Source organism: Polistes fuscatus, unplaced genomic scaffold (genome assembly GCF_010416935.1).
Source record: "Polistes fuscatus isolate 324 unplaced genomic scaffold, CU_Pfus_HIC Scaffold13, whole genome shotgun sequence".
Lineage (NCBI taxonomy): Eukaryota > Metazoa > Arthropoda > Insecta > Hymenoptera > Vespidae > Polistes > Polistes fuscatus.
Genome location: NW_025113031.1, coordinates 4,534,886 through 4,551,598, shown reverse-complemented (window position 1 = coordinate 4,551,598; position 16,713 = coordinate 4,534,886). Strand labels below are relative to the sequence as shown.

Here is a 16,713-nt window from a genome sequence, read left to right as displayed (position 1 = left end):
TTAGTAATCCACAAGTTTTATGGAAAAAGAAAAAAAAGAATAAATAAAATCCTTTATAAATAAATAAAAAAAGAAGTGATCGTTCGATTCTCTTATAGAAAACTAACGTTATTAATCGATTATAAATTTAATTTATACGAGTAAATATTCTTTCGTTTCGTTGAAAGTTGGGGGAAAAGAAAAATAAAAAAAATAAAAAAAGGAAAAAAATATGTATCGATCGTTTTCAAGCATAAAAGTACACGATTTTATATATACCTATATAAATTTCGTGAGAACTATATCTCTAAAGTATATATATATATATATATATATATAAATTCATTATATATATTATACATTATATATACGTTCATAGAATATATTTCAAAGAGGAGGAACGTTTCAACTCGCGTGACAAGAACACGATCGGTGCTTCCTCCGAGCTCACTCCCAAGAGGTAAGAAATATTTTCGGTAAGGGATGTTTTTCCTAGCCGAAGAAGACATTATTGAATCGATATCAACTAACCAACTATCGATTCAATACTATAGTAATAATAATAGATAGACGTATAAATGCATAAATGCATGAAGTGAATTTTACACTTGATAGAATGATACCTTTTTTTTTGATTTTTCATTTATACGATAATAATAATAATAATAATAATAATAATTGTATGTATTATTATCTATAAATATTATTGATAATAATCATATATGATAATGTGGTATCTCTGTATTATATTAATAATTGTTTTAGACAAATGTGAACGAAAAATGACTCGTAAATTTGTTGGATCTAAAAATCTAACGTGTATCATAGTCGGCTTTCTTAGGTATCAAGCGATTCGTCAGAATTTTATTTGAGGTATCTTATTGACGTTTCGACTGAACGTCGATAGCATTGGTATTGAAACCGGGGGAAGCCTGTTCAAAGGGATTCAAAGTCACCCTTGAAGTTCCCCCTCGTAGTCCCTTTTTTCTTTTTCGTTATTTTTTTTTTCTCATTTACTCTTCTTTTTCTCGCAGTTATTCGTGCACATATGTAACCGGTGGGGGTTAAATGGTAATCTGTTTCTTGATCGATGAATTGTTATAAAAAAAAAGAAATAAAAAGAAAACAATGCGAATAAAATTATACGAAAATGAATTGATGACAGAATTAAAGGTGGAATTAAAGATGGAAAAAAGAAAAGTGCGTAAGGTGAACAAAAAACTGACCTCTGAGCTAGTAGAAGTAGTGCTGTCAGCACTGTCAGTGTTGGCAACACTCGAAAGAGGTGACCTGCTCCCCCTTTGAGCCCATTTCCCTCTGATGATGGCCACTCCCGTGACCATGCCGATTTTGCTCGTCGCACTTCCACCACTCGTACCTTTTTCTGTAGTAGTATTTCCAGAACCACTCCGGCTCCTACCCCCGCCTCCACCTCCACCTCCTCCGCCGCCGCATGCTAACTCCAGAACATCCCCCAGGACTTCCGACAATTTATCCGGCACTTTGACCAGCGCGTCCAAGATCACAGTTTTAAGTTAAAGTAACGCGTACAATTCGTTTTTTCTTTCTTTTGCTTAATTTCCGATTTCTTTTTACCGCTTTAGAAATGTGTGATTTATTCTTTTTCTTTTTTTTTCTTATCTTTTTCCTTGCAAGTTGGAAAATTTGTCGAATTTTGAGTAAATTCGATTGGATTCTTTTTCTATTGACTTCAAATAACACGCGCGTCAAAAGTCATTTATTTAACAGGATGTCTGATTTAATTTTACGAATATTTTTTTGTACAAAGTGAAATATGTAGTTTGAAGATTGATGTAAGTGATTTTTTGAGTTCAGAACGTAGGAACGAACGATTGAATATTTTTGTTATTATGAAACATCGTTAGGGATCATTAATTATTCATAAGAAAGATATTCGAAATGAATGATGACGTTCTTTAGAAATGATTAAAGTTTCGCGAAAGAAAATTTTCCACAAATTTGCAAGTAAAGTTTAGTATAATTATATTTGATATGTTTTATATTATCTCTTTCTCTCTCTCTCTCTCTCTATCTATCTCTCTTCTTCTTCTTCTCTTTATCTCTCTGGTTGTTAACGCGAAACGAGTAAAATGAAAAATGTAGAACAAAGGACGATAATATTAACTTTCAGTTTGGAATTCGGTTTTGAAACGAGAAGAGTTTAAATTTCCATGACGGTCAGAATGTGTATAACACTTGTGTTGGTAGGATTATATTTTCCGTTGCTAAAATTTGCAATAGTTTGTTGCATTAAATTCGTAGAAATATCTCTCTTGTTCAAATATTTACAATGTATTTTAAATAAAATAAAATTTTGAACTGAAATTACTGGAATGATATTTTCGAGAATATTTTTTTTGTTTTCAAAAGTCCGAGAACAAAATTCAATGTATAAATTGTGTTATAATAAGTCCGATACTATTTTACAATGTTCAGTTGAATAAAAAATAAAAATTTAGCAAACGTTTACAAAGTTGGACGTATCGAATCTGGACTTGTAAGTCTGACTATGTTTACGTTTTTACTACTTAACAGGTCTGATGCAGTAAGTAGAATAGGCGGTGTTTGAGTAGGGCACAGATTATTATTTGTAATTTTTCCCGATTAAATATTATGTTCTTAACTTTTATTTAGTGAAAAAAGCTACGTTAGAGTACGATCGAGAGAAATAAAGAGAATAGAACGATTAAGGAATCATAATTATTTTCTGTCTATAGAGAAAAAAGAGAGTAAAAAAGAGACAGAGCAAAATATCAAAGAAAAAGATAGAAAAAGATAGAAAAAGAATGATAGGGAAATAAATCGACCATCTGTTTCGTTAAATCGATATTTACCTTAATTGCTATATTAGTCGATGTCAAACCCATGAACTTTTTTCCTAATTTTACGAATATATAAAAAAAATATTAATTAAAATAATAAGAAAATAAAAATATAAATCGTTCTCAGAGAGAGAGAAGAAAAATTAATTAAACTACGAATAAAATAAAAAGTGAATGAGAGACGGAGATAAAAAACAAGAGAGAAAGAGAGAGAAAAGATATAAATACATATATACGTGTATATATTTATTTATTTTATTTATCTATATATATATATAACAAAATGTAGAAATATATTGAAAAAATGTATGTAAAACTTTATTCAGAAGAAGGTTATCAATCAAAGTACTCGACTCTTTAATTCATGCAATTTTTCTCTGCTTTTCTATTGTTTCCAAATGGATTAGCTTGGCTTAAAACGTATAATCAAGATTGTCTAGCTTTCCTTTCTCTCTCTTTCTCTTTCTCTCGGTTATAATAAGACGATCATATTTACGAAAAAGATATTAATAATAATTAATTGTAAATAATAAGGAAGATAACATGTGTGTGAAAAATATTTTAAATACCTACTATATGGTATGAATCCTTTGGAACTATTTTAACGATTGTTAACAAAGTTAATAAGCTTTTCTCGTTGATAAATAACAAGAACAACCATAACAACGATAATATTATTAAAAAGTCTTCCTCTTTTTCTCACACTATGAGATTATTATCATAATAATACAATAATTGATATTGTTCACACTTAGACGATTCACGAGATCTCTAAATCAGATAGAATAAAGCAGCAACTTGCGGTTAAACAACTTCTTCTTATTTCCAAGATATTAGGAATAAAAAAACAAGAAAAACGCACATACGTAGGACACAGTATAACGTGAATAGTATATATATATATATGAACTGGAGAGATATAATGCAACGTTTGTATCACCACGAGCTGGTGAGAGCAGACTAACGTTCTGCTTCTATCTAAGCCTGGGCTCGTGTGCAATCAGAAACGGCGAACATGGTTGGAGGTGGTGGCAGTCCTGGTAATGCTAGTACTGGTTTTGTTGGTGTTGGTGATGCTGCCGGTGGGGGTGGGGGTGGGAGGTTCAACTCAAAGAGCGAGTGAGAGAGAGAGAAAGAGAAGAAAGTAAAAGAAGAAGAAGAGACTTGCCTCGACTGTGTTGGAAAAGGGCGACCATGAGAGAAAGTTCAACTCAAAGAGCGAGTGAGAGAGAGAGAAAGAGAAGAAGTAAAAGAAGAAGAAGAGACTTGCCTCGACTGTGTTGGAAAAGGGCGACCATGAGAGAAAGTAAGGAAAGAGAGAGATAGTAATGTGCGTGCGCCGCAACAGGTTACTCTCTCACCCTTTTTGATACGCTCCTGGATACGTTCCAGTCTACGTCATTATCCTTCTTCTTCCTCTTTTTTTCCTTATTCCTTTTCTACTCTCCCCTCAACCCCCCTTTTTCTTCTCTTATTCTTTTTCTTTTTTTTCCCCTGTCCTTTATTTATTTCGTCCTACCTACCCACCCATCCCCACACCCCCCTCCCCTTACTTATCTTATTTCAAATCCTTCGTTTTATCTTTTATTTCTTTTACTTGTCTGTCTCTGTATGTCTGTCTCTCTTTTATTTTTATTTTGATTTTCTTTCCTTACCTTTCCAAATCTACTTAGTCATTTCTATTTACTTTTTATAATTTTTCTTCCCTCTTATTCGAATCTGTCATATCGATTAATTTTATTTTTGATCGTTCTCCCGCTTACTTTCTCTATCCATTTATATTATTATTATTATTATTATTATTATTATTTTGTTTCTCTCTTTCTTATTACGTTTTATATATTTTACTTTTTTTTCTTTTTTTTTTTATTAAATACTTTGTTACCTTATATATTAAATCTTCTTCCATATCTTCGATATTACAATTTATTATTTCACCTTTTACTCGCGTAAAGCACGTATTTACGCGAATTTAATTACGATTCTGCGTTCTTTCTTCCTTTCTTTCTTTCTTTCTTTCTTTCTCTCTCTCTTTTTCTTTCTATTTTCTCTCCTCTTACTCGTTCTCTCTTTAATTTTCTAGGTCAAGCTTGATTATCGAACGATTTCTTATACAGCAAGATATATGTTTTCCCTTCCAATATTATTCATGTTTCCTTTTGATTTTTTATTTTCTAAAGGGTACTAGGCGAAGGACGAAATAATCTATGAGAGTTTAAATCGATTTTTAGATAACGTTCATAACTGTTTACCAAAGACTAAATGGAAACTAGTTAAATGTTTCGTGCAAAATAATGGAACGTGGTCATGATAAAGAAATATGTTTCGTGTTACTGGTAAAGTTCTCCTCTCCTGTCTTTTGTCCTCCTCAAAGATATTCTATGTATATGCAAATACCATGAAAAGTAAGAAGAGATTTATGGGATACGCAATATAACTGAAATAAATAATTATTTCCTTTTGGAATTCAATTTCTGTCAGAAACAATAATACGTAAGGGATGACGGAGAATTTCAATACAAAACGAGTGAAACTTTTCAATTCCTTCTTATTTAATATCTCGACGATTTATTATATATATATAAAAAAAAAAAAGATGGATGAAATCGATGATAAAAAGAAATGAATTCTTTTTGATCACGTTAGAATATAATATTACATACAACACTTAACAATTCAAATGAAAATCGTTGAGATTTATTTTGTTACAATCATAAAATCATAAGATAGTTCGATAAAAACTTTGATAATTACATTTAATATCTCTTACAATGTAAATATGAAATATAACGAACACTTTATTTTTTAATCAAGAAATTAACGAAGATGTGTCAAAGAACAAAGTATTTATTTTTTCTTGATTGTTATTATTTATGTTAAATTTCATTAACATGAGAGTAATGTCGCCCGATGATAGGCAACATATCAGATATCGTCGATAATGTAGTTTCCTTTCTTCTAAAAGATTATATTAGTCGATTGTCACTTATTACACGAGTGTACGAACGTATTGCCTATCGCCAGGCGCTGAATAATCTAAGCGTATATAATTATATTTTTATTATTTATTTTTCTTTCAACTTATACGAACAAGTTGAAGTTTCATATTTGACTTAAGATCAATACCGAGTTTTCGAAAAATCTAATAAGCCAAATAAAACAAATTCAGGTTACAAACATAATCTTCGTTTCTCGTTGCATAAGGCACGTTGCTTTGCTAATAAAGCAACATACAAAATAATTCAAACCAAATAAAAATAAAAATTTAAAACAAAGAAGCGAGAGATAGAGAGAAACAAATTCTTTGAGATATTATTATTCAACGGAATATATTGTTCTGCGAAAGGACACGATGACGGCAATGATGACTAACGAATATCGAAAAATGCATTTCCGGCATCATATATATCATACCTATTCCTGTTTTACGTAATGTCGTCAGAAAGTCATGCGAATAAATCATTCTATTTTTGCAACCATTGGAAACTTTTTTTCAACCTTTATACTAAATATTATATTTGTCTCTTTTTCTCTCTCTCTCTATCTCTATCTCTATCTCTCTCTCTTTCCGATGGCCATCAATAAAAACGTTTTAAAAACACACGCGTTGTCTCTCTTCTCTTCGCCAAACGATTTTCGGCAACCGTTGATGGAAATGTTTCAAAAACACTCGTGTTTTCTCTTCCCTCCCCATCTTCTCTCGATTCTCATGTGTTTTTTTTTTTGTTATATCGATAAACGTTAAGTAAATATATATGACATAATAAATTTCAATATACGATTTTTCAAAAGTGATATATATAATATCTCGACGAGTGTAATTTCATTTGAAGTTGTTAAGCTAAGAAAAGAAATACAAAAGAAGAAGAATAAGAAGAAGAAGGGTAGAAATTTTTGTCGATCTTTATTTCTTCCACTTTAAAATAAATTCATCCTATTTGTGTGAATTTATTTTTTGAAGTTGGATAAAAAAAAAAAGAAATTCTCATTGTTTTCGTTTCTCAATTAACTAAATTAATTAACTTTGTTGAGAATTCGTAACTACTGCGGCCTTTTCTTCGAAACTTCTCTAGAGAGAACTAATACCACGTTTATTTCTTTCTGGTATTTCTCGTTAATCGCGATTCCAGAGCTTAGAAAGACAGAGTGATTAGAAACGAGAGAGAGAAAGAGAGAACGAGAAAATCCTCTTATAAAATTGATCAATTTTATAACAACAATAAATAATGATAAACATTATTTTTCAATTGAATTTTGTCTTCCCTTTCATTTAAATTTACTTTATTCATTTATATAAATGATCAGATAGATTGTGTCAGAAAGTTTATTTGCACAGAAATATTATATGTTTTTAATTAATTAAAATTTTCAATAGATATCGTGTCGTTTATTCTTTGATATTTATTTTTTCTTTAAGGTAATTCAATAATCTAATTTTGTAATGAAATAAACAAAGACCATTGCCTCGATTCATCATCGTCTTTTTAAACTCATCTGTTAAAAGGGTTGTTTTTTTTCCTTTTTTTTTTCACTTTCCTTTTACTCTCTTTCTCTCTCTTCTTCTATCTTTTTTTTTTCTTTCTCTGTATAGGTTGCGATTGAAAGCACGTTCTAGTTCGGTCAGTCGTAGAGTGCGGCTGAATCGATCCAAATTCCAGAATATACATTCACTGTTATATTAGGACGTCGAGGATGGTTTCCCGTGCGTTTACACACTCATGTGTGTAATATATATGTATAATATATATACATGTATACATGCATATGATTGCGTGTACTGTTAAGATAAGTGCGATAACAAATTTTACGTTCTTCAATTTTGATCAAAATCTAAAGTAGATATAAATCCGTAGATGGATAGAAATAACGATTCGTTGTTGTACCCTTCGTTAACCGATTTCGAAAAATACAAAAATAATTAAAGACTATTTATTATTAAGAGAGAATCAAATCTTATAATTTTATTAAAAGAAATAAAACAATAAGAATATTTTCTTAGATGTAATTAGTTGTTATTATTTAATCTCGATACAGAACATGATTAATAAGTTAACTGATTTCTCATAGGAACAACCTCGATTGCCTTCAATTTAAATTTCTCGGCAATAACATGTTTGTTTAAGGAAAGCGAATGTTTTTTTAAACGAATCAACTTTGACATTACATTCTCATAAAAGTTTCAAGGATTTTAGATGACATATAAATACGCCTCTGGAGTTTGATTAATATCAATTTATTATTAGCTTCCTATAGATATTTCAAAGTTTGTGGTTTTTATACACTCGAGGATAGAATAATAATAATAGCTATGTTTTATCAATGTATCGACAGTTCCGAATAAGTTGGAAATAAATTTATCATATTTGGTATGCTCTTTAATCTAAAATGTGTATAATAATTATTAATAAACTATGCTTTTATGTTATATATTAATTTAATATATAATTTATATTTTATTAATATATTTAATATATATATAAATTGTTTATATATAATTATTTAATCAAATAATAAACTCCGTTGATATGAAAATAAATAATGTTCAAATTTGAAAATATTATATTATCTGAAATGAATAATACAGAAAATTATCGACAGTTCTGTTTTACCGACAGTTCTGTTTTACCGATAACGAATAATGTTACCGACGAACTTTATTCAGTCGATAATATAGAAACCTACATTCACCAAACAAATCTTCTTTATCATCTGTAGATGTTTTCAACGTTTCTCGAAAATTCAATCGTTTAAAACGACACTGTTCCTGTATATTCAGAGATTATCTATATAAATATTTATATATATATATAGATATTAATTAGACAATATATTTCAATGGAAATTTATTTATAATTGCCTTGAAGTAATTGACGTTAATAAACGGGCAAATATAATTAACAAACGAGAATCCTTTAACACGAAAGAGATTGAATTTTCGAAATGAAATTGAATTATAACGCGAGCAACGAGTTTGCGGTTACGAATTAACATGAACAAATCGTTATCAATTAAACTAATTTAACGACGAATCAATAATTTTTAAAGCCTGACAAGAATTTTAACGCAACTAGAGGAGAAACGAATCGACGTTGAACGGATTTAAAAATAAATAAAAAAAAAAAAAGAAAGAGATAATGAATATAAAAATAAATAAACTTACGGTTGGCTGGACGGCATAGAAACTTTGTTGAGGTTTTTTCCAGCAACCCAAAACGTAAGAAGTCGAAATTTCGCGACAGTGATTTTGATTAGGTTCAGATGATTTTTCGTTGTTCCTATTCGTTTGAGGTGGATCTGGCCATCGATCGAGATTACTCCAATATTTTACTTTACGTTTAAAAGCGTAATACCTGTAGACGACTATAGTCACTGCCACTACCAAAGCCAAGCCTGTACCTGCTGCTGCTCCAAGGACTGCTGAAGAAACCATTGAAACCATTCTTGTCAATACACTCAACTTTCTTTATCCTCTTTTTCCCCGTTCCTTGTTATTCTCCTGTCTTTGAAAGCAAAATGAAAAAAGAAACGTAAGTTGTATTAGATGTCGAAAACAGCTCTCGATTGATTATGACGATGAACTTGTTTGATTAAAATTCTTTTTAAGGTATATATATATATATATATATATATATATATACCTATATATACATATTTATAAAATATTAATTATTAATACAAATATTTAATTAAAATAACTTTGTCTTTTTTAATTACAATGCTAATTTAAAAAATTTCATTAAAACTTCCTTATAATCTCTTTTCTTAATCTTCTCAATACATTTTTCTCTCTCTCTTTACTTTGTTTTTTTTTTAATTTTTATTTTATTTATCTCCTTCCATAACACGCGTGAGGTTCTATCGATTATTTTTCTTTTTCTCACGAGTTTTACTTTATTGTTTGCTTGTCTTTATTTCATTTTTTTTCTTTTTTGAAAACGTAGCCTTCTCGAGATTTACAGAAGGGTGAGATTATGTTGCATTTCCCCGAGGAAAGAAAATAAGGATAACAAGGTTACATGCATAAAAGTTGGAGAGGGTGTCATACTATTTTCTTCGATGCCATCTTACAATTTGTTTTTTTTTCTAAACGCCTGCCTTGGAGTTTTACGAAAATTTCGTCGTAAATAAAAATCTGAATTCTTTTATTCTTTATTTTTCTTTTCATCTGTCCACATACTTCAGTAGATTTATATGTACGACAAGTATGAGTAATGTCAAAAATGTGATCATTATCTGAATCGTTCGAGATGAAATGAAAGCTATAAAGTATTTAATGTACCGGCAAAAATATCTCTGCGATTGTTATTATCAATTTTAACGATTCATCTAAACGCGCTCGACAGGGAAAAATAAATCTAAAAATACGATATAGTAATCTATTATACTTTTAATAATTTCTCATAAATTTTGAACTTTTTCTTTTATTGATGCTATTTGCAAAAGTATTACCTCGTTTTTTAAAGTAATGTACACACGTAAATATATAAAATGAATATTTTCGTTTCCACATGAAGGTACATTTAATTAATAACATCGAATTTTCCAATTAATTCATTAAAAATATTCGAAATGACAAAGGAAAAAAGTAATTTTTATATTCTATTTGAAATGTTACAAATATTTGCATAAAATATCAAATCGTAAATTCGTAAACAATATTTCAATTGGAAAAGATTTTAATTTGGATTATATATGATGAACCAACAACATTTTATTTCAAATTAATTTCACAATAATAAAATCCATTATCTCTGCGTGCAATCTCCCACATGAGCATTATTATTGTTAATGTAATGTTTCTCGCGAAACAAATTTCTAAATAGCATGGAATTCTGCACACACAAAGGGATTACACTTCGCGTATGATGTCTGATTATTATTGAAGATTATACGAATAATTTTGGTATTTCGGTACATTACGATTACGAAGATGTGTACGTGAGAATTAATTATCTTTCATTGTTTGTCTATCCGCCAACATCTAATTGATTTTCATTGAACGTTCTAATTCGTTAAATAATTGTTCAATTAATTATTTAATCTTATCAAATGATTTCAAATATATAATTTCATAAATAGATAAATGTATTGAGAGAGTAATGAACCGACAATGAGAGTAATGTTAAAAGATAAATCATTCTTTTTATTCCATCATTTTTTTCTTCTTTTTTTTCTTTTTTTGTTTATTAATTTTATCTCTTCCTTCAACGTTCATCTTCGTATTAAAAAAAGGTATGACACGCGCCCAATGGGATAGGCGTCATTCACGCTCAAGCGAATATCGCAAGCGTTGTTATTCGTATTATTGGTTGAACGTGCAATTACACTCGTCTGGCAATATCATCATTAACGAGTGTATAAGCTCGTTACGACGTGCTTAATAGATTTATCTTCTACGACTATATCATCGGCTCGTTATTATTTTTATTGACAGATAAATGAATACAAAAATAAAATAAAATAAATATATATAAAAGAAAAAAAAAGAAGAAGAACTTAATTATTTAATTTTCTTTCTTTCTTCTTTTTTTTTTTACCGAAACATTTAATCCATTCTCTCTCTCTCTCTTTTTCTCGTCGTATTTCAACGATAACGCACGAAAACTCTGATAACGCGTAATATCGATTTTCTCACGGATTTTTATCTTCAGTTGAGATTAGTTATCGCCATAGCTGGTATTATAGTCATCTCATTGACTTTATTATAACGTTAAATGCTCGTACGATTCGTCTAATCTGTTTCCACGATCTTCCATATCATTTGACAAACAAAAAGATAAATAAAAATAAATAAATATAAAATTTCGCGTTGGTCGGTCAGTCGGTCGGTCGGTCGGTTGAGATTACTAAGTTTTTAAGTAGTGAAAGTCAATGGGGTGGTCAAACGAGGAGTAGATAATAAAACCTGTGATTTAGTCAGACTAGTTATTTCAGTAGTAAAAGTCAACCACGGTCTGTCAGACATCGTAATTTTTCTCACAAACACGAATAGAGAAAAATGTGGAATAACGTAAAGTACGTGATCGTAGTTTGAAGTAATTGAAACATAAATGTCTCTGTTCAGAGAGAGAGAATTAAATTTAAATTGAAAAATAATATATTTTTTTAATTAAATCATTAATTTTAATAATACTATAACTAAAAAAAAAAAAAGATTGTTATTCATTAATTTTCGATAAAAATAAATTTATGGAAAGGAAAGAAATAAAAAAAAAATTTGACGATCGTCATTAATTGGAAATTATTAGTGTAAATGAACGAACGAAATGATGAACTAAGCAATCGTTGACTTATGCTACTTAATTTATCAATAAAATAATTTCTCACAGTGAACGCACATTTGTCTCAAAGTTCCCCAATCGATTCCTCGTGCATCAATTTCAAATATCTTTGGAATACTTTTCAAATGGAATACATTGATATAGATAATGGAATAGATGAAAAATTTGGCGGGCAAAGGTTTGACGAATAAGGAACGATCTTATTCGTGTCGCGGCGCACTTCGAACTGAGGACCTACGCGCCGTTCAAGGAGAGTCTGTGCGAAAAGGGAGTTGTTAGAAGAGGGTGATGAAAGCAAACGAGTGGGTGAGTGAGTGAGAGAGCTACTATTCGACAGAGAACAAGAAGACAAAAGCTAACGGGGAAAAGGAAAGAGATGGAATATGTGCGAGAGAATATAAGAAGAAGAAGAATAGGCGAATTATAATAAAGAGAATGGCAGCAAATAAAATGATCAAATTAATAATAGAAAAGGGAATTGAAGCGGAACAAACAAAATAGAGGGTTATAAATGATGCGATAATGAACGCATTAGGGACAAAGAAATGGAACAAAACAAATTAATAGAAAATATAATGGACGTTAGTTACTACGATTAGAAAAGATTAAGATAAAGATAGAATGAATGGTAAAATTTTAAGAATTATCGATCTTTCGATTAGAAAGAAAGAAAATAAGAGAACGTATTTGTCAAGGAGATTAAATTGATTAATAAAAAAAAAGAAAGAAAGAAAGAGAAAGAAAATCAACAGTTAAAAGACAGAAATCACTATGCTGTGAGAAAGTAAGAGAATGAATGAACGGGCAGGGACTGATCGCAATAAAAAGAGAGAGAGAGAGAGACGGAGAATGAATGTAAATAAGAAAGAAAAGATAGATGGCGATGAAAAAAAAAAAGGGAAAAAGGGACGAAAAGAAAGATTAGAATAGAAAGTAAGATAGGAAAAATTAAATTAAAATAAGGGAGAAAATAAAATAGAAAAACGGATCAAGTTTCTTCTTCTTATTCTTTCGATCAATCTCAATATCTTCATGACATTTGACCTTTACCAACTATGGTTTATCAGTCGTTTTTTATCATCCGATAATTAGTTCGTACACCAACCGAACGTTGTTATCTCTTTGCTCATTGTTCAGTTTTATTTATTTTATCCACTTATATTTTCTTCCTCTCTCTCTCTCTCTCTCTGCATTTTGATCCCTTCTTTCCTCTTTAATATTGGATATAATCAAGAAAGTACGTGCCATTTTTCTGAGTTTGTGTATCATTCATCTATTTTATCTCTATTGATTTAAATGGTACGAATTTTCTCGATTAGTTGATATAATATATTTATTTTTTTATTAATATCCTAATATTTGTAATTATTCAATATTTAGTTTATTTTTTTCTCTTCTCGTTATATTTCATTTGATTTTATTGAAGATTTATTTCGATGCTTTTCCAAACCTAGGACAAAATTTCCTAGCTGATTTTAACGATCAATTCATATTTTTTGAAGCTAATTCCTTTTCCAAGATTAATCGTGTCCATAATTATGAAAGTGATTTAATTATAAGTCAAAATTAGGCCAAAGAAAATGATTTTATCAGTTATTTCACATCGCTTTATTTTAAACTAAATTAATTCAATGTCATTTTTACGATATTGTCCAAAATGAATCGTTTGATGGTACTTGGTATTTCAACGATGTATTTGAAATTCATTTAATATTTAAATATCTTGAAACAAGAGATATATGACTTGCAATTAGACTACTTTCATAATTATGGGCTCAATTACAAATATAATTTATAATCAAGAAACTTTTGGATTATTCTCTCACTCTCCATATATATACATATGTTACCATGAAAGATCAATATATAAAAATAAATCCAAACATTTGGACTTTCACTGACGTATTTAGTATGCGTTGACAAGCGACCATGCGAATCCTAATATTCTCCAATTTCGATCTTTCACGGTAACATATATATTATTCATCTATTTATCTTTGATAGTGCTATAACTATCCAATTTAATTTCAATGAAATGACAAATGCTAAACATGTTGGATATGTTGAGGATGATATATTGGTTATACTGACGTAGCACGTTTTGGAATTCGTAATAGAGACTATATTATACAGAATATCGTTTGTTGAAATTCTGTTGCCACGTGTGGATCCTCCTAGATGATAGTTGCGATGCATGTATGTGAATAGACGGAATTATCATTTATATTTGTGACACTGAGATGGTTTTAATGTATGAATAGGTTCATACGTGTTTCAATTGCCTTTCAAATAATATCAAAGTATTTTCATTTGTTTATGAATTTTTCATGGATTTTAATCAGCTTATAATTTCTCCTGGTCATTAAAAATGATTAATTTCTTTTTTATATATAATATATATATATAAAAAAAACAAAATACTTTGTCAATAAAATTATATCGATCAAACTAATCAAATTAACATCGTTTGCGCGTCAAATCCTCCCTTCAAGTACAGTCTCTATTATTCTTTATCTGCTATGAATACTTCTAGAGAAACTTGATTAGAACTTTCATGACTGCAATGCCAAATGGGTACTCGAGAAATTTGAAACATTAATGTCACGTATCGGCTGAGGTACTTTTACTTTTTTCTTTCTTTTTTTCTTCTTTCTCTTTTAGTTTTCCTCATGGATAATAAATGATTGAATAATGTATTCAAACGCGTAGGAAGACAACAAAAAAATTGAAAATAAAATATACTCTAACATGGGACGTTCATTCATATAAAAAATAAAAAAGAAAAAAAAAAGGAAATGTGACATACGTAATTGTAATGTCATTAAGGTCGTGACATATTATAATTTTTCTTTGCTTTTCTGCTTTTCTTCCAGCCTTTTTCTTTTTTTCTTTTATCATTCCCCATTCCTTTCAACCTATTTTTTCGCTTTGTCATTTCATTGAAATCAACGCAAAAGGTTAATCTACCTTAGCGCAAAAAAAAAATCATGTTTACATTGTAAACTTTAAACAAATCAATCGAACGTTAATTATTATTTTCCGGATTAAAAAACATTGCTCGATTGGGGGAATATGTTTGCTTGCGATGGCTTAAAGGATGGCATGGGAGGATGTTAGTCCGATGGGAAAAATCATTCGGTATTCTCAAGGTTTACGTATCATTCAACGCTTGTCCACGTTTTCCAATGTAACTCACGTTTCTTTGAAAACTCGATCGATATTACCTAACGTATACTACCATCATCTACTCGTGGAGAAATTTTTTTGCGAAGAAAGAGAAAAAGAAAAAGAAAAAAGAAAAAAAAAGAGAAGATAAGTAAATGGAAGAAATCGTCATTGTGTGGCTTTACGATATTTTGATTATACGAACTCGAATAGAGCTCTACGTGTACGTTTTATTCAACTATATGGATCATATTTGAAAAAATTTCTTATAATGAAAAAATAGGAGAGGAAAAAAGAAAACGATAAAAAGTTTTTCAAATATATTAGATAAGAAAAAAAAAAGAAAAAAAGAAAAGAAAGTAAGTGAGTTTCTTATAATGGCCGAGAAGAAAAGTATTGTGAAAGTGAAATCTAAGAAACTTTGAAAGATTGAAGGAGACGACTCTCTCTCTCTCTATGAGTTCAATTAAAGTTTATAAAACCATCAAGAACTATACAACTGAGAACTATAAAACAAATATATACTGTGAAATAAAATTTTAATTGAATCTTATGTTGTTTTGTGATAATTACGATTAAACGATAATAAATGTATTCAATATTCTTTTGGTTGTTGAGACAAGAACTGAAAAACAAAAAATAATCTATTTTTTGTATGCAATAATATACTATAGTCTTTTTTTACAATCACAAAACACCCAAGCACAAAAAAATGATGGTTGTGCTATTTAAAATAAGTTGTTAGCCCTGACTGATTATCACCTTTTTAATCGCTTTATTTTTTTTGTATACCTTCTTCAGAAGGATTATGCAACTGTCGCGATATAATAATAATAAAATATAATAGAAGTTAATGTGTGTGCGAAGTCTGTTATTAAATAGTTACCGGATATAAAAGCAGTTCTTTACTATCTAAATGTATTAAAATTATCAGCCGTATATAAAAAAAGTTCGTATGTTCTACGTAGAGATTCCTTAATGATTAAATTATAATTTTTCTTAAAAATATATTGTACATATATATATATATATATATACTAAAACTTTAACATTTCACTTAAATATGAATGACTATGAAGACGATTATTTAATTCAAACGGTGAAAAAATAAGCTACTCGAGTGAGCCACTATAGTGGCTCGTGGACCTGAAAAAAATAATCGCTAAAGCCACTCTAATAGCAGCCCGGCTAAAGCGATATCGGTAATAGTAGATTTATATTTTTTTTAACTCTACGTAGGTAACAATTTATATTAAGGTTCCTAGTGGTCAATATTATTAAAGTACAAACTACCAATAACAACAGTTGATATTTTAAAATAGGAATCTACTATTATCGACTGTAAATATTTTTTTACCGACGGTAGGAAAGATAAAGGTAGAGCACTACTATTATCGATATCGCCTTAGCCGGCCTGCCACTAAAATAACTTTAGCGATTATTTT

The 16,713-nt window shown here is 29.4% G+C and overlaps 1 protein-coding gene and 1 long non-coding RNA gene across 2 annotated transcripts in view; both read right to left on the bottom strand.

The window, feature by feature from the left end:
• The window catches only part of LOC122513945 (synaptotagmin-C), a 31,311-nt gene extending 18,986 nt beyond the window's left edge, over window positions 1-12,325 (bottom strand). Inside the window, exons 1-2 of the mRNA XM_043630482.1 lie at window positions 12,161-12,325; window positions 8,983-9,322 (exon numbers count right to left, since the gene is read on the bottom strand). Of these exons, the coding sequence (XP_043486417.1) occupies window positions 8,983-9,261 (279 nt within the window). The 5' untranslated portion in view covers window positions 9,262-9,322; window positions 12,161-12,325. The remainder of the gene's footprint in view (window positions 1-8,982; window positions 9,323-12,160) is intronic.
• On the bottom strand, window positions 1,411-3,910 carry LOC122513746. Its single transcript, XR_006302840.1, has 3 exons — window positions 3,396-3,910; window positions 2,835-2,878; window positions 1,411-1,480 (listed from the first exon to the last, which is right to left on the bottom strand). It is a non-coding gene; the product is annotated as an uncharacterized LOC122513746 (long non-coding RNA).
• Window positions 12,326-16,713: the final 4,388 nt, after the last annotated feature.